This window comes from Pantherophis guttatus, chromosome 2, assembly GCF_059756535.1.
Source record: "Pantherophis guttatus breed Tessera chromosome 2, ASM5975653v1, whole genome shotgun sequence".
Taxonomy (NCBI): Eukaryota; Metazoa; Chordata; class Lepidosauria; order Squamata; family Colubridae; genus Pantherophis; species Pantherophis guttatus.
In genome coordinates this window covers 248,104,722-248,129,780 of record NC_142064.1, presented here as the reverse complement: position 1 = coordinate 248,129,780, position 25,059 = coordinate 248,104,722, and the positions used below count along the sequence as shown (strand labels likewise).

General features: G+C 42.3%; 2 protein-coding genes across 2 annotated transcripts in view; both read right to left on the bottom strand.

The window, feature by feature from the left end:
• Nucleotides 1-25,059, bottom strand: part of LOC117673942 (uncharacterized) — an 85,774-nt gene that overhangs the window by 23,942 nt on the left and 36,773 nt on the right. Inside the window, 2 exon segments of the mRNA XM_087885173.1 lie at nucleotides 85-1,015; nucleotides 21,844-22,802. Coding sequence (XP_087741299.1) covers nucleotides 85-1,015; nucleotides 21,844-22,802 — 1,890 coding nt within the window.
• LOC148115570 (zinc finger and SCAN domain-containing protein 16-like) lies at nucleotides 3,966-15,613 on the bottom strand. Its single transcript, XM_087883766.1, has 4 exons — nucleotides 15,405-15,613; nucleotides 11,087-11,515; nucleotides 4,440-4,554; nucleotides 3,966-4,312 (listed from the first exon to the last, which is right to left on the bottom strand). The coding sequence occupies exons 1-4, from the start codon at nucleotides 15,483-15,485 to the stop codon at nucleotides 4,101-4,103; spliced, it is 837 nt and encodes a 278-aa protein (XP_087739892.1). The 5' UTR covers nucleotides 15,486-15,613; the 3' UTR covers nucleotides 3,966-4,100.

Below are 25,059 nucleotides of genomic sequence, written 5' to 3'. Positions count from 1 at the left end.
TTCTCGCTTGTATGGATCCTTTGATGGCGTGTAAGTTTACTGCTTTTGCTGAAGCTCTTTCCACACTCCATGCATTTATATGACTTCTCCCCTGTGTGGATCCTTTGATGGCATGTAAGGTAACTGCTTCTACTGAAGCCCTTTCCACACTCCATGCATTTATATGGCTTCTCCCCTGTGTGGATCCTTTGATGGGATGTAAGTTCATTGCTTCTTTTGAAGTCCTTTCCACACTCCATGCATTTATATGGCTTCTCCCCTGTGTGGATCCTTTGATGGGATGCAAGTTCATTGTTTCTTTTGAAGTCCTTTCCACACTCCATGCATTTATAGGGCTTCTCCCCTGTGTGGATCCTTCGATGGTATGTAAGGTAACTGCTTCTTTTGAAGTCCTTTCCACACTCCATGCATTTATAGGGCTTCTCCCCTGTGTGGATCCTTCGATGGCATATAAGGTAACTGCTTGTTCTAAAGCCCTTTCCACACTCCATGCATTTATAGGGCTTCTCCCCTGTATGGATCCTTTGATGGGATGTAAGTTCATCGCTTCTTTTGAAGTCCTTTCCACACTCCATGCATTTATATGACTTCTCCCCTGTGTGGATCCTTTGATGGCATGTAAGGTAACTGCTTGTACTGAAGCCCTTTCCACACCCCATGCATTTATAAGGCTTCTCCCCTGTGTGGATCCTTTGATGGGATGCAAGTTCATTGCTTGTTCTGAAGCCCTTTCCACATTCCATGCATTTATAGGGCTTCTCCCCTGTATGGATCCTTTGATGGCATGTAAGGTAACCGCTTGTACTGAAGTCCTTTCCACACTCCATGCATTTATAAGGCTTCTCCCCTGTGTGGATCCTTTGATGGGTAATAAGGTTACCCTTTTGGCTAAAGCCCTTTCCACACTCCATGCATTTAAATGGCTTCTCCCCTGTGTGGATCCTTCCATGGGCAGTAAGATGATCACGTTGGGTGAAGTCCTTTCCACACTCCATGCATTTATATGGCTTTTCCCCTGTGTGGATACTTTGATGGGTAATAAGGATACTCTTTTGGGTAAAGCCCTTTCCACACTCCATGCATTTATATGGCTTCTCTCTTATGCATGTCCTTTTATTAAGAATCTTGTTTCCATGTTCATTACATATGTTTGAGTTCTCTCCCATGTGGAAACTTTTCTGTGACTCAAGAGATCCATTTTCTTGAGAAAGTGTGGATATCCAACTGTAATTTTTTCCTTCATCTTTCCATATATTGGCTGGTTCTTTGGCTTGTGATGGACAGGGTCCATTTACATCTAATGTGTCTCTGAAGAGTCTTACACCTTTCCCAATATATTTCTTCTTTAGTTTTCCTCGTTGATCAATGAAGTCCTGCATCTGAGCAACAATTGAAGATGAGCTTTCCTTATTCCAGTTATTTGACAGGTTTCTCTCCTGCCTTTGGAATTCTGTTTGAATTGCAGGTTTCTTCATTACGTCTCCTTGTCTAAAGACTTTGATTGGTTCTCCAGAGTCTTTATTGTCATTGTCATTCTCACCTTCAAAGGGAAAAAGAAATGAAAGTGGGAGAAAGGTTAGGGAAAAAGATCACTCTGTTAGAAGTCATATTAATTGCCTTCAGATATTGTGCCAAATTCTAATATATACCGCATATCTGTATCCTTATAATAGCATGGTATTGAAATGATAATATCTCTATTGATGAGACATAAAACCTTGAAAAAGACATTAAGTCAAAAAACTTGAATGATATAGAAGCATCTGGGCCAAAATAGTTGAAATCTGTGTGATGGACTTTGGCATTACCTCAAACTAAGGAATTACTTTGTCACTAAAAAGTTTAAATAGAAAGACAAAAGCAAATTGGATCGGATACCTCTAAGCAGAATGCCATACACCCATTTCCTTCCTAGGAGCAGTAGAAAAACATAATTTTTCCTTCTCCCTCTGAAGAGGGGATATCTATTTCAAGATGTTTTCAGAAGAACTAACTAATGGCCTCTAACTACAAAATGTCTTCCTGGACTCTCTGACTGGAGAGTAGGAAACCCTTACCAAGAGAGACCACGTTCTTATAATTCTCCAGCATGACTTCCCAATGCAGAGCTCTTTGGTGAGGATCCAGCTGAGACCACTCCTCCTCGGAGAAATCAACAGCCACCTCCTCAAAGGACACAAGACTCTCCTGAAAGGGAAAAAAAGTACAGAACAGCATCTTTCCTATTATTTAGAAATTCTCAAAGCAAACATATACACTAAGGGAAATAGCTTTGCTTAGTAGGAATCCGTGGTTCAGATGACAAAATGGACAGAACAAAAAGCATGTGAGGGTGGGGCAGTGGGCATGGAGGGGCCAGATGGTGTCTGGAAGCAACTGCAGCCAGCACGGGGGGTGGGGGGAGGCATGTGATCTGTCCCACCAACTGTCTTTGCTTGTGTGGAGTGTGCGATGGAAGTGGAGGACCAGGCTGGACGGCGGGGGCTGAGAATGCAGGGGCTACGCCTTGGCGCCATCCCCCACCCCACCACTTGCTTTGCCTCATTGCAGCGGCACTGGCAGAGGCGAAGGTGGGGTGGGGGAGGTACGCAATCTGGCCTACCAGATGGGCCATGTGAACCCTCTGCCACTCTGCCTGTCCTTGTTTGCCCGCAGCTGTAGGCCAGATCACATGCCTTCCCCACTTACCCCCACACCTCTAGTTGTTGCTAGAGGGGGGGGGCAAGAGAGAGAGGCGAGGGGAACAAACGGAAAGGACACCTGGACTCGCAGCGCTTTCTTTTAATTTGTATGATGTGTTCCCTGAGAGGCCTCATGGAGAGGTGGGTGAGCACCTCATCCTTAGCTGCTGGGTGGAGGGCTGGGCTGAAGCAGAGGAGAAAAGAATGGGGGGGGGGGGAGAAGCAGGCCTCTGCCTGCTGCCAGTGCATCCCCCCACCCCTCAGTGGTCCCAGTTGCTGTGAGTGGTGAGCGCATCAAAAACAAAAAGTGGACTTCTGCACTGCCCCTTGCACTGCGCATGATGGCGAAAGGCAGAGAAGAGCCACCCTCCCTTCGGGAAAGAGCCTGGGGGCGTTTCAACAGTAGGACAAGACAGTCTTATTCAGATCACATCCCAGCATGGGATCAAATCCCTGCAGGATTTTTCTTTTTAATTTCCCTTCCAAAACATGCAGGGGCAGCACTGGCAGCAGGTGGAGGTCAGAGCATTGGGGTTGCCCACTTCCTGTCCAGCAGTCGCTGCAAACACATTTCAGGCAGCTGCTGTAAACTGAGTCCTGCTTTTCCCTTTTGATGAACTCGCCACTCCCTTGCAGCAACTGGCATGAGCGACTGCCTGTGCTGTTGCTGTCTTCACGGGAGCTCTTTGTCCTCCTCGCAGCACTGCTCTCGGCCACCCAGATTGGCTGCTCCTGCCTGGAGCAGGGCGAATCGGTTGAGATCTATGACCTCCCACCGCCAGCCTGCCAGAGCCCCTTTGCCAGCATGCCCATTTTTCACATTTACGAGTACTACCTATACCAGTGATGGCTAACCTTTTTGCCATCGAGTGCCAAAAGCAGGGGGAGCCGGGAGGGGTTGCGGGTGCAGGTGCCCACATCCATAATTCAATGCACCCCGCCCTCCTGCGCATGCGCACGTGACCCCTGCACACTTCCCCCTGCTTTTGGCACGCAATGGTACGGTGGGCCTGGTAGGCCCGTTTTTCCACCTCCGCAGGCTCCAGAGGCTTTCTAAGAGCCTGGGGAGGGCAAAAACAACCTTCCCCATCCCCCCGGAGGCCTTCCGGAGGCCAGAAACAGCAAGTTTCCCGACTTCCAGTGGGACCAGAAGGCCTGAAAATCAGTTGGCCGGTGGGGGCATGCGCGCTGGAGCTGAGCTAGGGCAACACTTGCGTGCCCACCAATATGGCTCCGCGTGCCACCTGTGGCACCCGTGCCATAAGTTCGCCATCACGGACCTATGCTGTCCACATCAGTGGTGGTTTGCCCCCGGTTCGCACCGGTTCTATAGAACTGGTAGTAAAGCCGGCCGGAGGCCCCGCCCACTGACCCCGACGTAATCAAAATGCTTCTGCGCATGCGCAGAACAACACACGCTCACATGACCGAAGCAAGCACGCACGTGCGGCTCCGCTGCGAACCGGTACTAAAGGTAAGTAGAACCCACCCCTGGTCCACATCCTCTGATTTCCTGAGGGAAATGGAAAATAAAAATCTAGTAAATGAATGTTCTTCTCTTACCCGAGTTGGAGGTTCAATCCTGGTTTCTGCTCCCCCAAAACAAAGAGTCAACTTCCTTCTATTCTTCTCTGTGAGGGAGACAGAATTTCAAAAAGCATCATGAGTAAAATGGGAGGAGGAATGCTATAGAGGAGAGGACACCGAGAAGATGAGAAAGTTAAGATTGATCAAAGGAGTGGAAGGACCTTATATTACCTCCTGAGGTGTCCTGAATTGGATCTCCCTGAGGGATTCCCCTGAAAAACAGTTCTTCAGGGAGATTTGACGGATGCCTCTTTCTCTCAGGATCTCTGATCTCCATTGCGAAGGGCTTGAAGTAGGAGAAAAGAATTAATGGTCATCACACATCATGAAGTGGTTTCTTTTCCAGTGAACACCAATGCAAATCATTCAGTGTCGATCAATTAGGTTGGGAAGGAAGAAAGAAATCCCTGTGCAAAATCTTTCTTCTAGAATGGATAAGGGAACTACACAAAGATTAGTGAAGCATCTCCACATAGTATGAATGCCAGGAAAGGCTGGTAAGAAGACATCTGCTTTAAGCAGAACAAGACTCCTCGACCACCCCTGCAACAATCTTTCAAAATACTGGATACAAAAGCAGGCAGAGCAAAGGCAGGAGTGATCATAATTACAAAGTATCGTCTAGTGCTGACAGCCCCTGTTCAAAAGTATTGGATTTTACTTTAAAAGAATGAAGATTTAAAATTGACTTTAGATGAATCAAAAAATTTACCGAGGACTGGAAATTAACTTGATTTAGTGGACTTATTGTTTTGGCTGTTGCAAAAGTTTAAAATTAAAATTGAAAATTAGAAAATGGCTTCAAGGCAAATAAAACTGTTGCGGCTAAAAGTGCTGGGGGATCACCAGCCCAACTATCTAAATTGCAATCTTTGTCAGCTCCAATGGAACCACAAATATTAACACTGGAAGCTTTGCAGGAAGCTTTAAAGACACAAGCCTCGGTTTTAGAGGAAAAAATTACTTCGGTCTTTGAAGAAAAAAATATGGGATGTGGCTGAAGAGATGGCAGAAATTAAAGAGGTAATTCAAATTCGAAATAAGGAAATCAGAGAAGATATTGTTTTTGCATTTCAGGGTCTGGCAAGCCATATTGAAGGGCTGGATGAAAAAGTGGAAGAACTTAATCAATCTAATGTGGATTTGGGAAAAAAAATGGGCAAGGTCCAGACAAAGATGGAGAGGGCAGACTTAGAAGTGACAATGATACAATATAGGGCGATGGAGTTTGCCCTGAGAGTAAGAGGCCTGAGAGAAAATAATCAAGAGAACTTGTGAGAGATCTTTGCAGAAGCCTTTGCACAGATAATTGGAGAACAAAAGGCAGATCTTGAATGGCAACTTGACAAAATTTATCGTGTTAACTCATGGGTTGCCAGACAGAAACATTTACCAAGAGATATTGTAATCTACTTTACAACAAGGAGGATACGAAATGAAATTTTACAAGCTTCCTACAAAAATAAATTTCAAGTGGTAGGGCAGGAGGTTTTAATATTGAAAGAAATTCCCCCCAAAATGCTGAGAACCAGAAAGAACTATGCTTTTTTGGTGGAAGAACTTAGAAATCACCAGATACAGTACAGATGGGAGGTTCCAGTTGGATTAGTGGTGAATTACTCAGGAGAAAGATATCGTCTCAATACAGTTTGGAAGGCAAGAGACTTTTACACAAATGTATTAAAGGTTGGATGCCCACCGTCCCCAGAAGCTAGAAGAAGGAAGCAGAGGAGGCAAGAAAGGGCGAGAAAGAAGAAATGCAGGCACAGGCCCAAGGAGGGGTTTTGATTACTCAAGAAGACTTAATACAACACTTGGGCACTGTTCAAGCTCCGGTGTTATTGGAAAAAATAGAGGAACTAAAGGATCAGAGACAGACCCGAGTGGCAATTAAGTGCAGAGAAGAATTAAAGGTGGAGCAAATTCAGATGAAAACTCAAGAAATCACAAAAACAGAAGCAGTGGGAGAAGCAAGGTCGAAGAGGAAAATGCAGGAAGATTTTCAGCTGATGCTCCAAAAGCTTCAAGGTGCCAAGAATGGCAACTAGATTTTTAAATTGGAATGTCAATGGTTTAAATTCACCGCAAAAGAGGAGGAAAATATTTCATTATCTGAAACAGTACAAAAATGAAGTAATTTGTTTGCAAGAGACACATATTAGAATGAAAGATCAAAACTGTTTGATAAACGCAAGATTGGGAACACATTTTGTAGCATCTGCACCAGAAAAGAAAAATGGCATAGTTATATACTTAAAAAAAGACTTAATAGCTAGACTAATTGAAGCAGATGATCAAGGAAGATATATAGCAATTGAAATTTTAATAGAGGGGGAAAATACTTTTAATTGGAGTATATGCACCTAACCAACAAGAAAAATTTTACAAGCTTTTACATACTAAACTAATACAATAGGATTACAAATCGTGTATATTATTGGGTGATTGGAATGGAGGTTTGGATACTAAAAAAGACAAAAAAGGACCTTCGCAAAATATTCAAGTGCACGCTAGATTACCTAAATCTTTCTTTGATATGATGGAAGATATGGAGTTGAGAAATATCTGGCGAGAACGGAATGTTGAAGAAAAAGACTTTACTTTTTTTCTGATAGACACCAATCCCTTTCTAGGATTGACTTTATATTAATTACTAATGATTTTCTTTCTAGGGTGAAGAAGACGAAGATATGTCCAAGAACATTAACAGATCATAGCCCGGTTTGGATGGAACTGGAACATGAAAAGGGACCCAGGAGGTCCTGGAGGTTAAATGAAAATTTGTTTAGATATGAGGAAAATGTGAAAGAATGTAAAAAATTTTTGAAAGAATTTTTTGTTATGAATATGTATAAAGGTACATCTATGGAAGTGGTATGGGATGCAAAGCATATATGAGAGGTATTTTAATATATTTGAATAATAAACACAGAGGTAGACAGGAAAAAAACGGATTGATTTAGAAGAGGAAATAAAAAAGAGAGAGCAAGTATTAACATTGAACCCAGCAGATAAGAAAACAAAAGAAGCAATTAATTTATTGTGAGGGCAATTTAATATGTTGATGGCAGATCAGGCTGCAATTAGTCTGCAATATGCTAAACATAATACTTTCTGTAATGCTAACAAACCAGGTAGATGGTTAGCATATTTGTTAAGGAAAAAACAAAAGCTACGTACTATAGAGAAAATAGAATATAAAGGTAAAGAGGTGTATCAGCAAAACATGATTAAAAAAGCATTTTTAGAATTTTACATGAGATTGTATGCTAGTGATAAAATTCAAGGTATAGATATAGATAGATATCTACAGAAGGAGAACATTTCTATAGTTACAGAAGAGCAAAGGGAAGGTTTGAATCAAACAATAACCTCGGAAGAAATTGTCTTAGCAATTAAATAGTTGAAAGTGGGTAAAGCTCAGTTAGAAATGGTGGAACCACTTAAGGAATTATTTATTAAAATACAATCTGGAGGAGATGTACCCTCATCTTGGAGAACAGCATTTATTTCTTTAATTCCAAAAGAGGATCAAAATCATAGTCAGCCAAAGAACTATAGGCCTATATTGCTTTTAGATACAGATTACAAGATTTTTGCTAAAATATTAGCAAATAGGTTAATGCTAGTTATGCAACAAACGATTCATAATGATCAAACTGGTTTTATAAATGGGAGACAAATGAAAAGTAACGTAAGGCAAATAGTTAACATATTGGAATATTTGGGGAAGAACAACCAAGTCCCTGCGGCGCTTATATTTTTGGATGTGGAGAAGGCATTTGACTGATTGAATTGGAATTTTTTATTGAAAATAATAGAAAAGATGCAGTTTGGAGAGTATTTTACACAATCTATTAAGGCAATATACCAGAAACAAACAGCACAAATAATAATTAATGGTAGTTTAACAGAAACTTTTAATATTGAAAAAGGAACAAGACAAGGATGTCCCTTGTCTCCATTACTGTTTATTTTGACTTTGGAATTTTTGCTGAATAAAATACGTGGTTGGGATAAAATAAAGGGAATTAAAATTAGGCATTATGATTATAGATTACGAGCATTTGCAGATGACTTGGTTGTTACTTTAACCCAACCAGTGCAATCAGTTATAGGTTTAATGGATATAATTAATATGGACAAGTATCTGGATTTAAAATAAATGCAGGGAAAACAAAGATAATGACTAAAAATATGACTATAAATCAAAAAGAGTAACAGGATTTGAAATAGTAAAGAAGGTTAAATATTTAGGGGTTTATATTGTGACTTCAAATGTAAAATTATACAGGTATAATTACGAATCGTTGTGGCAAAAATACAGAAAGAGATGGAAAACTACAACTGTCTTTGTTGGGAAGAATAGCAGCAGTAAAAATGAATGTTTTACCAAAGTTTTTATTTCTTTTTCAAATGATACCAATACTTAAAAAAGATGCAAATTTGAAGGAATGGCAGAAGGGTATCAGTAACTTTGTTTGGGCAGGAAAGAGACCGAGAATAAAGCAAAAAATAATGCAAGATATATGTGAGAGAGGAGGTCTCAAAATGCCCAATTTAAGATTGTATTATGAGGCAGCTGCCCTTTCAGCAATTAGTGATTGGATTAACTCAACAGAAGAGAGAATATTGGACTTCCGGTTGGCACTGCTGGCGTCATGGACGGTCTTTTCGGACCGCCAGCCTCACGACTCCGTTGGAGCCGTTCTGACAGCGCTAATCAGCTGTCAGACGGCTTGAAAACTTCTCCTTTGGGGGAAGAAGGAGAGGAAAGCCGGTGGGTGAGGGTAGAGCTCCCCGTAAGCCCCTGGAACAACTCCAGGGGCTTGGAGGGTGAGAGCTCCCCGGTCAGCCCACTGAAGTTCCGGATCCGGGACGACTCTGTTTTAAACAGAGCCAGATGTCGCGACCAACTCTGCTCTCAAAAAGGAGATTAATTGAATTCAAAAGCAGACAGAATGGAAGCAGGAGGACAAGCCTTGCAAGTATTATGCTTAACTCCAGGGATACATTGTTTCTACTTGAAATTTTTTGAGCTGGAGGTGGAAATGGCATCTTTGTTGCGGGCGTAAAAGTGAAAGTTAGAAATGAAAGTGCTTGTTAACAGATCTGCGCTCAGAGACTGGATTAAAGCTGCTGGGATTTGAGAGCTGGGTGGAGAAAAGACTATTTTGCTTGATAAATTACAAATAAATTTGTGAAAGCTGTTCAAGAGACTTTATGGCTGTGAAAAGAAAATTTTTTTAAAAATAAGATGGCTCCCAAGCAAGTTAAGTTAGGAGTTCCTAAAAGTGGTGGAGGCTCTCCAGTGGTGTCATAAATGACACAGAAAATACAATTCCCAATTGATTCACAGAGCCAGGAGGATTCTTGTAGAGAATTTACAGAATTTATAAAGGAAGCCATGAATAACCAAACTGCAGCTATGAATAACCAAACAGCAATCATGGAAGGGAAATTTAAAGAACTGGTGGAGGATATAAAAGCAATTAAAGATGCTTTTGAAGGAAAGCACAATGACAATGCAGGAGACATTATGACCAAAACAGAGAAGGTGGAACTGGCTGGCTCTCAAGAACTTTCAAACTTTCTTATTCCTGCTCTTATGGAATTAATTGACAGAACTTTTCAAAAATATAATCTGGAGCAGAGAGAAGCAGAAATTGGTCAGTCTAATGAGATTTTGGAGGACAAAGAAGATTTGGCAGAGGCTTTCACACAATTAATCACAATTAATCGAAAAGCAACAACTAGACTCTTCTTTGCAAACTGATAAATCTTATCGAGAGAATTTCTAGTTCTACAGACGAAGGAATGAACTGATTGATTATATAAGCAAGAAGAGTCGATATGGGGGCTCTAAATCAGAGGAAACAGTTCTAAGAAAGGAACGAGCTTTAAAGATACATCAAGCTCAAATCAAAATTCAAAACCTCTTCAAAATAAAAGTAGGAGGGAGGAAGAAAGACTGGAAAAAATACAGAAAGAAAGGAAGAATGGAAGATTAACTTTTTCTGGTTCAATTATTGATGTATTAATGATTAACTAAATGAATTAAGAAAAATATAGAAAGAAAGAAAGAATGGAAGATTAGTTTTTTTTAAGGTCTAATTATTGTTGTATTAAGATTTTAAAATATTTGAATCTTGAGAATAAAAGTAGGAGGAAGAGTAAAATGATTAAGTAAATGAATTAAGAATACTTTACAGATGTATTAAGAGATTTTTAGGGTTTGAATGATTTATTAGTGCTTGTTAATGTTTTTAAAACCCTAAGGATTAATGGACTATATGTTATTTTGAGCTTATAAAATGGAGGTTGATGAATAATTTGTAAAAGGGGAGTTAAGGGGTCTAGGGAGTTTTAAATCTTGCAGTAAGTTAGCATATTTTGGCGTATGTTTCGTAAATCTTATACCCTGTTTTTGCTCTGGGAAGTCGGGGGTGGGGGTGGGGAGGGGGGGTTGAAGGTTGGGTTTAGAGATAGATAAATGTATTAACAGATAAGCAAAAGTGTTACATTAAATGATAAGATGTATTTTGATATATTGAATGATTGACTATATTGTACATTTGTTTGATCATAAAATAAAAACTTTTTTTCTTAAAAAAAAAAGTCAATGGTTTTCTTTTTTTCCCCCCTTTCCCCTACACTTCTTTCCCTTCCCTTCCCACCCACCATTTCCTACTATTTTCATTTTTTTGTATTTTATATTTTGATAAGCTTAATAAAACTATGAAAAGGATACAAAAAATGTGAACTTCTTGTTTATTATATTCAATTTTTTCTGGAGTCCCAGGAGGAAGTCCTCTCACCTGCAACTCAACCTGCTCCTTCTTCTCCTCCGCCTGGCTCAGGAGGAAGCCTTCCACCAGGGCCACCGCCTGAGAGCTGGTCTCTGCTCCACACTCCCGCACCCAGCTCTCCATCTGCAGGGGCAGAAGGGCCAGGAACTGCTCCAGAACCACCAGGTCCAGCATCTGTGCTTTTGTGTGCTTTTCTGGTCTCAACCATCGACTACAAAAGTAGTGGAGTTGGCTGCAAAGACCTCGGGGACCTTCATCCTCCTGATATTGGATGCTCCTGAAGTTCCAGGCATGAACATGTGAAATGATGGTTCCTTCTTTCAGCATCTTCTGCCCAGTTCTTGCCCAGAACTCCCCATGGATTCCAGACTCAGCACCAGAAGGGCCTTTTCCAGTTCTCCCACTTGCTAAAGGAAGGATTGCCGTTCTTTCTCTGTCCTATAACACAATTCTAAATTAGTGCAAGGAAATTTGTGTACCTCTGACAACCAATCAGGATACTCTTTCGGGGCCCCAGGAAGTTCAAAGCCAGGGAGAGCATAAAAACCCAGGGACTCACTGTATCTGCCCTTTTCTGTTCAGGAACTCAAGCCATGTGATCCTGTCCACCATTAAACCATCTTTCCAAACAGTTTCCATGTTTCCAGTGTCTTTTTCCCCACTTGGAGCTGAACCCAGAAGGATATTTCTTCCTACAATTTGGCACCCCAGATGGGACTCCAAGCTAACCTAACCAATGGACCAGGCCCAGGTAAGCCTCCCTTGCTAACAACAGACCCATTGAGTCTGTGGGTATGTTTTTGTGGACCTTGGCCATTTGGAACTAGGTTTTAAAGGGGTTTTGAGTGTTGAGCTCAAAGGCTGCTTGGAAAGAAGGCGAGTACCTCTAAATTTTAATTTTAAAGCATGGAAAAGCATGGGAAAAATGTGTATGCCTGCATGTGTGTGAGTGAAGGCCCTTCTCCCAATCACAGCTGTATCTTGCTTCCTGTGTGCATTTCCTAACCGCAGAAAGACCAACAGTCTAGAGAGCATGGGGGTTTTGCCAGAGCACAGGACCTTCTGTTAGGGAAGGAGGAAGTGTGTGTGTGGGATTCCACCCGGAAAACAGTCTGATTTCACCTCTTTGAGTGACCTCTAGCCACACCTCTGCTTACCGCTAGTTCCACCGAGCCATGACCGGTAGGATAGAGAAAGCAAGTGGGGGGTCGCTGAACGTGGAACTTTGTGTTTAAAAGGAACGGAAGCCGAGCGAATGCTAAGCGAAAGTGAAATGGGTTATAAAAAGTAAAGAGAGTCCCTGGTATATTCCAGAAAGCAGCCCAGTGTATATGTGAATATTGAGTATTGAAGTGAGGGAGGTGCTAGTACTAACTATAGGGGCAGTGAGGTCCTCCCGGATCCCTTTTTGATCCAAAAACCTAGACGAATTCCCTAAATAGGAAGGGGCCCGTACCTTTTTTCTGAAAACCGTAAGAGTGTTGCCCGGCTACAGCCTTACATTCCAAGGAACATGGGAAGCAGTAGCTCGAGGGTCGTGGGAAATCCCCTGGAGGAATTGATTGTGGCCTGGGACGCCAGGCAGACACCACTGTTACCTGGCATGAGTAAAAGGAAAGCCAGGAAATTGTGCAAAAAATAGGCAATGCTAAGAGATAACACTGGGAAACAAATTTGGCTAAATAAAGGTACATAAAAGAAAAGGGAAATGTATAAATAGGAATGTTGGGGTTTTTGTTTGTTTTGTCTGTCTCTTTCTCTGTCTTCTATGCAACCACGTGGTATGTTTGTTAAGATTTGTGCCTTCCCTAATTTAACTGAGATTTATGGTGGGAATGATCAGTGTGTGTGTAAATCTCAGAGTTCTGCTTTCCTCTCTTTGTCCTCGTTTTTATGTGTGTACGTCAAAGTCTTTGTGCACCCTCGAGGTAATTGTAACTGTAAAATGTATCTGATCCCGAGAGACAAGAATTTGAAATTGTTAGAGAAATTTAAAAAAAAAGGAAGATTGAAGTAATGAAAAATGGGGGGGGGGAGAGAAAAAAAGAAAGAGCCTTTGCCCTGTGTTTGTCTGGCCAACAAGAACAGAGTAAAGAGAACTTTTCATTTGATTTCTGTTTTTTTTCTCCTTCTCACTATGTATCTTAAAGTAACAACTCAAGTTTATGAGGAAACGTTTTATGTTCATTTACAAGAAAAAAATCAGTCTTGCACTCACTGTATGTGTTTAAATGGGTTTACCTGCTCATCTCTTTCCTGAAGCATGTGAATCCAGTTTTTTTCTTATCTATTGTGTCTCCATTTTGTTGAAACTGCATTATCTGGTTAGTAACTGCAATACTGCTGTGTTGTTTCTTTTCAAACTCTGCCTGCAAGCTATCTACCACCACCACCCCATCTCTAATCCTGTTACAATGCCTTTCCTGGGAAGATTACCCATGAAAGGGGGGAGGGGACCCTGTTCTAATGTCTTTCAGCCTTGCACAAATGACTCTGCAACCTGTGGAAGCAGAGCACATAGATCCAGATATTCCCTCCAGAGGAGACCTTCCATCTGTTTGAGCCAGGAATTGGGTTTGAATCCAGTCTTCACTGAAAGTCATCACAGCAACTACAGTGGAACAGACCTTCCCAAGCCTGACGGACCAGCCTTACCACCAAGCATGCTACCCACCAGACATGAAAGAAAAGACCCTGAGATGGACAAGTAAAGACCAAAAGACTCTTTTCAATCCCCCAGAAGACAGCCTGGAGAGATTATGGGGAAGGGTGGAAATTCATTGTAAGGTTTTCTTTCTTGTCTCATTTATATTGTAATCAGTTTACTGTAAGAATTGTATTTGGGAGTGGTTGCCACAGCAAGTTATGTACACTTTAGATTTCTGTCTGGTGGGGAGGAGAAATATGTCCAAAATGTTTGTATTGCCTGTATTGTAAAAGTAGCTGCATACACATGCACACACAGAGAGACACACCATTCAGAATTAGACTGAAACTATTCCCTTCACTTACCTCCACAAAGCTTCTCCTAGGTTGATTTTTGCTCTGTGGCACTAAAAGTCCAAATAGTCATATCTCCCTGCTAATTCATGGGGGAGGGGGTATCCCCCTCATGCAATTTCCTCACTTGAAGAGATAGCAGAAAAGTGATATCCAAAACCCAAGCCCTGACTGTGACTCACAAATGATGCTGCCCAGTTGCCCAGTAAAGCATGATATGTTGCGCTGGTGGTCTCATGAGTAGAAGTCCCAGGGCTCATTGTGTGTAACACCAAAAAAAAAAAAGGGGGGTGGAAGCCTGGATTGCACACTGACTGACCTCAATTTGGACTCACAAATCCTGGATGCACTAAAGTAAGAGCTGGGGCAGGTTCAGTAACCAACTCATGAAATGGGCAGCCTGTAATTTAAAGGAAAACAGGCTATGAAAAATTTTGGGAGATCTGCTTGCTTGAAACCTGCCTGGAAGCTCACAGAAAGTGATATCTGAAATCTGAAATTAATTGGCAAGGAAATTGGATACTGTAAATTTCTTTCCAGAACTTTTCCCCTGGCTGCTAGACCTTCATGGTTGAAAGCTTTTGGAAGCCACCGAAGGAATCCTTTTTCTGTTGCCTCTATCAATGCCTTCCCCTTTGCATTAGAACAAGTAAAAGCACCCATTAAGGTTCCCTGACCTGATCAATTTTAATCTTTTGCCAAGAACTTGTTTCAAAACTCACGTTTTGAAAAAAAAAGAGTAGGGATTGTAGGAAGTCAGCACCCACCCCTTTCCTGGAAGAGTGAAATATTTTAGGAAATATTAAAAAGGCAGAATATTATATTTCCCTGGATGAGAAATGGAGAAGCATGTTTTAAAGATGAAGCAGCTCCCAACTTCCTGCCCCCACCTTTTGTCAATGAGCCATTAAGGCCTGGGCCAGTCTATTCTACATAACAAAGATCTACCTCCTTCAGGCAGAGCCATAGTAGGAATTGCCAAAGAGCCAACAAAGATAGGATTAGCCCTCTACCCATCTAGCAACAGAAGCTCACCACATGGCACCTGGGAAGATTACATCAGCCAGCAAGGCTAGCTAAGACCAGTGGGGGGATTCAAGTAATTTAACAACTGGTTCTCTGCCCTAATGATTTCTTCCAACAACCACTTTGGCAAACTGTTCAGAAAGTTAACAACCGGTTCTCCCGAAGTGGTGTGAACTGGCTGAATCCCACCACTGGCTAAGACCTCCATCCCCTGGGAATCTGACAACCAATCAGGATACTCTTTCGGGGCCCCAGGAAGTTCAAAGCCAGGGAGGGAGAGCATAAAAACCCAGGGACTCACTGTATCTGCCCTTTTTCTGTTCAGGAACGCAAGCCATGTGATCCTGTCCACCATTAAACCATCTTTCCAAGCAGTCTCCATGTTTCCAGTGTCTTTTTCCCCACTTGGAGCAGAACCCAGAAGGATATTTCTTCCAACAGTGTCATCCAGCCCATAATGGGAATGCAGGCATAATCTTTTGCATCTGTTCCTTGCTAATCCTTTCTGATTTCCTGCTCAGTCTTTGCCATGCAAGCTCACCCACCTCCCCCTATGCAGGAGCTGTTCCGAAGAAATGGGGCAGAAAAGACTATCCAGTCCCCCCCTCCCCCTGTCTGATCTGGGACCAGAATATATTCCTCCTCTGGAGCTCCGCTTTCCCCTCTGCCTGTTAGAATCATTGAAAAGGGTGGTCGGGGAGTCTCCCACTCCCAAAACTCAAAAAACTGAACCTAGATGAGGACTAGGCAACACGCACACACACGCACACACACCTCTACCTACCTTTTCCACTTCTGGATCCTCCAGACTTTCTGGCTGCCTTTTTAACCTCCTGCAAAGCTCAAAGGGTTAAAGTAAGAGAGTGAGAGTCAGTATCCTAGAAAGGCAAAAACTGAAAGATGTCACTTCCTTCCTAAATTGTAACAGGGGCCAAAAGCTGAAGTGCCCCCCCTGGTGGATTTTCTGTGCACGGAAGGTGCTCCTGCAAAGAGCGGAGAAATGGTGCATTTCCCATGTGGGGCCAGGAAGGGGCTCCTTGTTTGGGAAGCTTTTGGCATTGTTCTACTGTAGTAAATAGCATTGTATTTAAAGTACTGGTATTAGGGGGAAAAATTCCTAACAAGAATCTCATTTAAATCTGTTGCTGAGGAAGGAAGGAATAAGTCAACAACAACAAAAAAAGAGATAAAAGGAAAGGTGACAGTACAATGTACCTCAGCTTGATTTTCCAAAGGAAAGGGAGAATACAAATCGTCTTGTGTGAGTTGGAATGTTGACCACTATTTCAGCTCTTCCATATAGATAAGTCAACTTCTTCCTACCCTTCCTTGTGAGGGAGACTTAGCAACAAAAATTTTGGGCTCAGTCGAGCGCTACCTACAATATGTACATCAGCCGATTTCCTGAAGGACAGGGAAATAATAATCTAGTTAGTGAACATCCTTTTCAATGCTTTTTCTTGTATTCAGGGGAATACAAGAACAAGCCATTAATCCCTCAACAACCATTCAACAACACTCATCCCCATAGAAGGACTTTTCTGAGATGGTAAATTGATGATTCCACCTAGAATATTCATTGTATTTAACAATAATGACAATTTAGTCCACATCAAATGAAATGCCAGTCAACTTACCCTATTTTAGGACTCTCCATTTCTCTTTCTTCCTACACTCAGCCATGCAAGTTCACACAACATGCCCTGAACACAAACAGGTCAACCAAATCAAGGAGCTTTTCCGAAGAAAAGACTATACAGTTCCCCCCCACTTTTCTTTTCTGGGACCTGAATTTATTCCTCGTCTGGAGTTCTGCTTTCCCCTCTGCCTGTTAGCATCATTGAACTGGGTGGTAGGGAAACATGGGATCTGGAGGTCTCCACTCCCAATATGCAAATGATTGTATCTGGATGTACACAGCATGCAGTTCTGGGGCAGCTGACCAACAAGCTGGGTGAGTGGAAGGGTTCTTATATGATTCTGTAACTTTGAAGTTTGGGATTTATGCAATATGGGCTTTGTGTTCTGAAAGGGAGTTAGGTAATTCTTATTGTGGCTGATGGCTCTGTCCTGTGTTAGATTTTAGGGTGAGGGACTGCTTGCTCTAATCCTATCACTCTGCTTTTGTTAGCTGTCAAAATTGCTGTAAGGGGTTTTGAAATATCCTGTCATGAGTGGACTTCTGCAGGCAGCATTTGCTTTGCTTATGAATGGAGCCATCTAGATAGTTGGATTGCTCTTTCAATAAGCTCCTTATCTCCTTAAGTGCCTGCATCCCTTAGCAGCTAGCTTCTTGTTACAATGTTTTCTTTAGGCATCTGGCTGGAATATGGATTGGGCTTCAGGCGGTTTTTATTAGCGCCTTGGTCTTTTGGCTTTTCTGAGGCTTTTCTTTATGGATAATATTTCTAAGGGCTTTTTTTCTTATGGTTAATATTTTATTTGGGATAATGTGGGTTTGATTTCTTCTTACATATAACTTTATAGACTGTGGTGACTCTCTAGCCCCATCTAGTGGCCGGAGGGACAAACATGCCCTAACATACTCTCTTTATATACTGTTGTTGCCCTCTAGCCCAGGGGTGGATTCTACTTACCTTTACTACCGGTTCGCAACGGGGCCACACAGAAGCATTCTGATGATGTCGGGGTTGGTGGGCGGAGCCTCCCTCCAGTTTTATTACCAGTTCTATAGAACCGGTCTGAACTGGGGACAACCCACCAATGCTCTAGCCCCATCTAGTGGCCAGAGAGACAAACATGCCCCAAGTATATTGTTTGAAGCTGATCCTACCCATTTAACCATCAGCCTGCACTCTCAAATCAAGTGCATGCTGGGAAGCCAGACTCCCATTTTCTTTAGAATTTGGAGAAGTGCCATAGGTTTGCCATCACGGAGTTATAAGAATTGCTGGTTTGTGGACAGTTGGAGCTAAAAGATGTGTGAGTAGGCAATCTTCAGGTGTATTTCTTGTCGCAAGCTCCATGGTGGGTTACAAACACAAAAGATGGCTGATCTACCAGCCGACAGACTCAGTACAAATCCTCCTTTCACTAACGTTGGCCTTGATGTCTTTGGCTCCTGGTCTGTGACCACGCGTCACACTAGAGGGTGTCAGGCAAACAGTAAGAGGTGGGCAGCCTTATTCACCTGTATGACCATTAGAGCTCTCCTCATTGAAGTTATTATGGACGCTTCTACCTTCATAAATGCCCTCAGATATTTTATTGCTATCCGAGGCCCTTTAAATACATTCGTTCAGACAGAGGCACCAACTTTTGGGGGGGCAGCCAAAGAACTGCATGTTTCTTTGAATATCGACACCAACAGCGTAGAGATATCTAAGTGACCAAAGCTGCATATGGAGTTTAAACCCACCTTACCCTTCATGGCCAACCAAGATCCGGTGGATTTTGCAGCCAGGGCAGCACCAAGGTTTTGTTTTTCTGGTGCTGCATGGAGGATCTGCTGCTCCTGGGCTTGAGATCTAGAGTGCTAGAATTGCTTCTAAATTCAAATCTTTATTGTCAGTGCACAATGTACAGTGAGATTGGCTGAGCTCCCTCAATGCACCCCCCCAACACAATACAACTCAATGTGAAGACAGAAAATCCCTAACCCAATAAATCATATTAACAACCACTCAGTCCTATTGTACCCATGTGAACATGTTACATGTTGCACCGACCCTGAAAGTCCATCATACTATATAGTTATGATGTTATTTCGCATTCAGGAATTCTGTTAAGTATTTTAAAATATTCTTTTTTGTTACTCTATAGTACTGTACTGCTTGTTTGTAAGCATTTTGGGAACTGCTCTGCTTCTTTTTAAGCACTGTACTGTAGTGTGCAAACTACAGTATCGTGTTTGTAAGTACAGTTCTTTGCAAAGATAAAGTTTGTTTGCATTTGCTTTGAAACTGCTTGTAGAAATGCTAGCCAGCATCTACACAAAGCATTCTATAATGTGGTGTGCTGTATCTCTTCTCTAAACTCCTGGTTTTCAAATTTGCAAGCTATTTATATGAGTTTTTGATCCTTTTCTATGAATCCTGACTTTTCTTCATACATGGACTGTATGGAGAGTCTGGCCTGAGAGCAGTGGGTTAGACTACAGGACCTCAAGGTCTCTTCCATCTCTGTTACTGTTCCAAGCCAAGAGTTCTGTAAATTCCTCCCCCATCTCACTCTGGGAGCCTGGCTGGAGACTCTTAAGCTAATTACTGTAGTGGGAGGTTGTTGTTTTTTTTGTTTAAAGTAACTGCAATCTGAGAGTACTGTAAATTACCACCAAACCCCATCTGGGCAGCTGTCTGAAGATGCTTGAGCTGATGAGCAGCAAGTGGATTTTTTTAAAACTGCAAACGGAGAGCTCTGTGAGCCAGCTTGGAGGCAATTTAGTTCCTCCTTCAACTGCACCGGAATCAGCTGATCAGCAGTGAAAATAACTGATCAGCAGCCCCCAGGAAGTAGGTCAGATCTTCATTCATTTAACAAGCCATTTGATTCAATTAATGAATTTGATTGTAAAAATTTGTAAAATTGAATGTGATTCATTTGACACATTTTTTGATCCATTAGGTTCGTACCTTGAGGAATACCTGTATTTCTATTTTTCCAGTTTCACCCAACCTGTTCCTTTAATAAAGCATCCAGATCTATGCAGACGGTCTGTTTTATTGGAGGAGAGGTGGGTGCATGTCAAGCTGCACACAGAGTAATGTTGAATGAGGACAGAACAGGCCTTATGATTCTAGGAAAAATTCATCTTTGATAGTGATGTATGCATGATTCAGAGACATGGTAACAAGGTGAGCCAATGAATAGGCATAGCAACTAAGTCAGCCAATTCGGAGCTGAGACAGACTGGAGCCAGGGCGTGTCTTAGTCTGCAGCTTCTGCATCTGTGCAGAGAACTGAATCTGAAACTAAGCAGTCTGTGCATGCTTGTCTGCTCTGCTGAAATGAAAGTAACTGTTCTCTCCTGCCTTGTGCTCTGCCTGTAACTTCTATTACGTTGAAAGAAATTGTTCTCTGCTGTTGGTATTGTATATATATTCTTGTATATAAAGAAGTTTCTTATTTAAATCAATCCTGCTGAATCAGTCTGTGTGTGCTTTCTGGATTTAATTTCTGCAGGAAACCCTGATATAAATTTATTTGATGATCATTTAATTACAGTCCTCCCATGAACTATCTGTAATCTCCTTGTTTCTCTTATCCACTTTCTATCTTGTCTTCCCACGCATCTCCTTTATTCACCCATGCTACGCATAATTCTTTTTCTTTCTACATGATCGTTCTGCTTGTGACAAGTCTTATCCCTTCTGGCTTACCTCTATGACCCAAAAATGCCTTTGGGGGGCAAGAAAGAACCTGGACCAGCCTGAGCAATGATACTGGGATTCATTCATGATCTACAAAATAAACAGAGAAAAACATTCCAACCACAAGACCTGAAGATTCCAATGTTTTGAAGAGATTCCTCTGCATATGGAGGTGACAATGCAAGGGGAAAAAAAGAGATTTAGCTACAATTAGTGAAAGAAAGGGTGTACATGGAAAGAAAAAAAGGGGTTTAAAAAACTGAGTTAACCTCTCTGCTCTTTTCGGTCTCTTTATTGTTCAGCTTGATCCAGAACTATTACTGACAATTGAGCTTCAAACCAACATGAGCCTCTCAAATCCTGAAATATGCCCCCTCCAAATCCTTCCAAAAATCCTGTGTTAATACATTTTTAAAGCAACTAAGAGTTTAATAGATGAGTATAATACATGACTAGAACAAAACCACACCATTGATATTTAATTAATCTTATTTAAATCAAAGGTGGACTTCCTAGCCCTCACCACACTACAGAAGAGCAAAATATGGCCATAATGCTTGAAAAGAAATTTACACAAGCACTTGGGCGCTTCTGGCTCCTTTTGTGAGAGAGGAATTGTTCATCCTTTCAGCTCTTCCCATCTACATTGACCTCCATGTGACAATTTCCTCATATCATGAGGCCTTTGACTGAATAATGTTCAATGTTTCTCCATAAATACCAGCTGACTCAGGTCTCAGTTCTACACCGAGGATGCAAATTTAATTACTTTTGGGGATCCCAGTTCTACACCATGGGTGCAATTTGATTATTTTTTTGATATTTTCCTTTTGGGCTTAGAGAAACAGCATCTGTTAGATGTCTTCGCATCCCTCTGAGAGTTATGACTAACTGGGGGAATGATGGCAGTTGGGGAACAGGAAGCTCATTTCTAAACAATAAAATAAAATGAACCTATACACCACGGGCTTCAAACTCCCCGCGTGACGTTGCCATCACGTGACGCATTGCGACGGTTTCCCCATTCGTGGAGCTGGGGTATGTGCATGTGACACAACTGGCCCATGAGCCACCAGTTTAACATTCCTATATACTTTCTATACAGCTACATTCAAAGAAGTATAAATAATAATTATAATGACACATGCTCACTGTTTTTATTTTCATTACTAAATTCATCTCTCTACGGCTGTCAGGAGGGTGAATCACAGAAAAACCCCTTTTCAGAGTTCACTCTGTAAATCGGAAACCCATACATAGAACCCATTAAATCAATAATTAGCATAGATTCTTACTCAAATGTATATTTGTTTTGGGGATTCTCCAGTCTATGAATCATACTATGGTAAATAAGACTATGGGGCTTGCTGAAGCCCTTTCCACATTCCATGCATTTATGTGGCTTCTCGCTTGTATGGATCCTTTGATGGCGTGTAAGTTTACTGCTTTTGCTGAAGCTCTTTCCACACTCCATGCATTTATATGGCTTCTCCCCTGTATGGATCCTTTGATGGTATGTAAGGTAACTGCTTCTACTGAAGCCCTTTCCACACTCCATGCATTTATATGGCTTCTCCCCTGTGTGGATCCTTTGATGGTATGCAAGTTCATTGCTTCTTTTGAAGTCCTTTCCACACTCCATGCATTTATAGGGCTTCTCCCCTGTGTGGATCCTTTGATGGGATGCAAGTTCATTGCTTCTTTTGAAGTCCTTTCCACACTCCATGCATTTATAGGGCTTCTCCCCTGTGTGGATCCTTCGATGGCATATAAGGTAACTGCTTGTTCTAAAGCCCTTTCCACACTCCATGCATTTATAGGGCTTCTCCCCTGTATGGATCCTTTGATGGGATGTAAGTTCATCGCTTCTTTTGAAGTCCTTTCCACACTCCATACATTTATATGACTTCTCCCCTGTGTGGATCCTTTGATGGCATGTAAGGTAACTGCTTGTACTGAAGCCCTTTCCACATTCCATGCATTTATAGGGCTTCTCCCCTGTGTGGATCCTTTGATGGGATGCAAGTTCATTGCTTGTTCTGAAGCCCTTTCCACAGTCCATGCATTTATAGGGCTTCTCCCCTGTATGGATCCTTTGATGGCATGTAAGGTAACCGCTTGTACTGAAGTCCTTTCCACACTCCATGCATTTAAAAGGCTTCTCTCCTGTGTGGATCCTTTGATGGGTAATAAGGTTACCCTTTTGGCTAAAGCCCTTTCCACACTCCATGCATTTAAATGGCTTCTCCCCTGTGTGGATCCTTCCATGGGCAGTAAGATGATCACGTTGGGTGAAGTCCTTTCCACACTCCATGCATTTATATGGCTTTTCCCCTCTGTGGATCCTTTGATGGGATGTAAGATTACTGCTTATTCTGAAGCCCTTTCCACACTCCATGCATTTATATGGCTTTTCCCCTGTGTGGATACTTTGATGGGTAATAAGGATACTCTTTTGGCTAAAGCCCTTTCCACACTCCATGCATTTATATGGCTTCTCTCTTATGCATGTCCTTTTATTAAGAATCTTGTTTCCATGTTCATTACATATGTTTGAGTTCTCTCCCATGTGGAAACTTTTCTGTGACTCAAGAGATCCATTTTCTTGAGAAAGTGTGGATATCCAACTGTAATTTTTTCCTTCGTCTTTGCATATATTGGCTGGTTCTTTGGCTTGTGATGGACAGGGTCCATTTACATCTAATGTGTCTTCGTAGAGTCTTACACCTTTCCCAGTATATTTCTTCTTTAGTTTTCCTCGTTGATCAATAAACTCCTGCATCTGACCAACAATTGAAGATGAGCTTTCCTTATTCCAGTTATTTGACAGGTTTCTCTCCTGCCTTTGGAATTCTATTTGAATTGCAGGTTTCTTCATTACTTCTCCTTGTCTAAAGACTTCGATTGGTTCTCCAGAGTCTTTATTGTCATTCTCACCTTCAAAGGGAAAGAGAAATGAAAGTGAGAGAAAGGTTAGGGAAAAAGATCACTCCGTCAGAAGTCATATTAATTGCCTTCAGATATTGTGCCAAATTCTAATATATACTGCATATTTGTATCCTTATAATAGCATGGTATAGAAATGAAAATATCTCTATTGATGAGACATAAAACCTTGAAAAAGACATTAAGTCAAAAAACTTGAATGATATAGAAGCATCTGGGCCAAAATAGTTGAAATATGTGTGATGGAGTTTGGCATTACCTCAAACTAAGGAATTACTTTGTCACTAAAAAGTTTAAAAAGAAACACAAAAATAAATTGGACTGGATATATCTAAGCAGAATGCCATAGACCCATCTCCTTCCTAGGAGCAGTAGAAAAACAGAACTTTTCCTTCTCCCTCTGAAGAGGGGATATCTATTTCGAGATGTTTTCAGAAGAACTAACTAATGGCCTCTAACTAACTACAAAATGTCTTCCTGAACTCTCTGACTGGAGAGTAGGAAACCCTTACCAAGAGAGACCACGTTCTTATAATTCTCCAGCATGACTTCCCAATGCAGAGCTCTTTGGTGAGGATCCAGCTGAGACCACTCCTCCTCCGGGAAATCAACAGCCACCTCCTCAAAGGACACAAGACTCTCCTGAAAGGGAAAAAAAGTACCACTTGCTTTGCACTGGCAGAGGCGCAGGTGGGGTGGGGGAGGTACGCAATCTGGCCTACCAGATGGGCCATGTGAACCCTCTGCCACTCTGCCTGTCCTTGTTTGCCCGCAGCTGTAGGCCAGATCACATGCCTTCCCCACTTACCCCCACACCTCTAGTTGTTGCTGGGGGGGGCAAGAGAGAGAGGAGAGGGGAACAAACGGAAAGGACACCTGGACTCGCAGCGCTTTCTTTTGATTTGTATGCCGTGTTTCCTGAGAGGCCTCATGGAGAGGTGGGTGAGCACCTCATCCTTAGCTGCTGGGTGGAGGGCTGGGCTGAAGCAGAGGAGAAAAGAATGGGGGGGGGGAGAAGCAGGCCTCTGCCTGCTGCCAGTGCATCCCCCCACCCCTCAGTGGTCCCAGTTGCTGTGAGTGGTGAGCGCATCAAAAACAAAAAGTGGACTTCTGCACTGCCCCTTGCACTGCGCATGATGGCGAAAGGCAGAGAAGAGCCACCCTCCCTTCGGGAAAGAGCCTGGGGGCGTTTCAACAGTAGGACAAGCCGGTCTTATTCAGATCACATCCCAGCATGGGATCAAATCCCTGCAGGATTTTTTGTTTTAATTTTCCTTCCAAAACATCCCAGGGCAGCACTGGCAGCAGGTGGAGGTCAGAGCCATGGGGTTGCCCACTTCCTGTCCAGCAGTCGCTGCAAACACATTTCAGGCAGCTGCTGTAAACTGAGTCCTGCTTTTCCCTTTTGACGAACTCGCCACTACCTTGCAGCAACTGGCATGACCGACTGCCTGTGCTGTTGCTGGCTTCACGGGAGCTCTTTGTCCTCCTGGCAGCACTGCTCTCGGCCACCCAGATTGGCTGCTCCTGCCTGGAGCAGGGCGAATCTGCTGAGATCTACGACCTCCCACCTCCGGCCTGCCAGAGCCCTTTTGCCAGCATGCCCATTTTTCACACTTACGACTACTACCTATGCCAGTGATGGCTAACCTTTTTGCCATCGTGTGCCAAAAGCATGGG

What these genes read in the sequence shown, in the direction of transcription:
- LOC148115570 (XM_087883766.1), bottom strand. Translation starts at nt 15,485, where the DNA reads ATGGAGACTGCTTGGAAAGATGGTTTAATGGTGGACAGGATCACATGG. An exon ending in AGGAGCAGGTTGAGTTGCAG is followed by an intron (nt 4,555 to 11,086) that starts GTGAGAGGACTT and finishes TCCTACTTCAAG; the next exon opens with CCCTTCGCAATGGAGATCAG. An exon ending in AATTCAGGACACCTCAGGAG is followed by an intron (nt 4,313 to 4,439) that starts GTAATATAAGGT and finishes TCTCCCTCACAG; the next exon opens with AGAAGAATAGAAGGAAGTTG.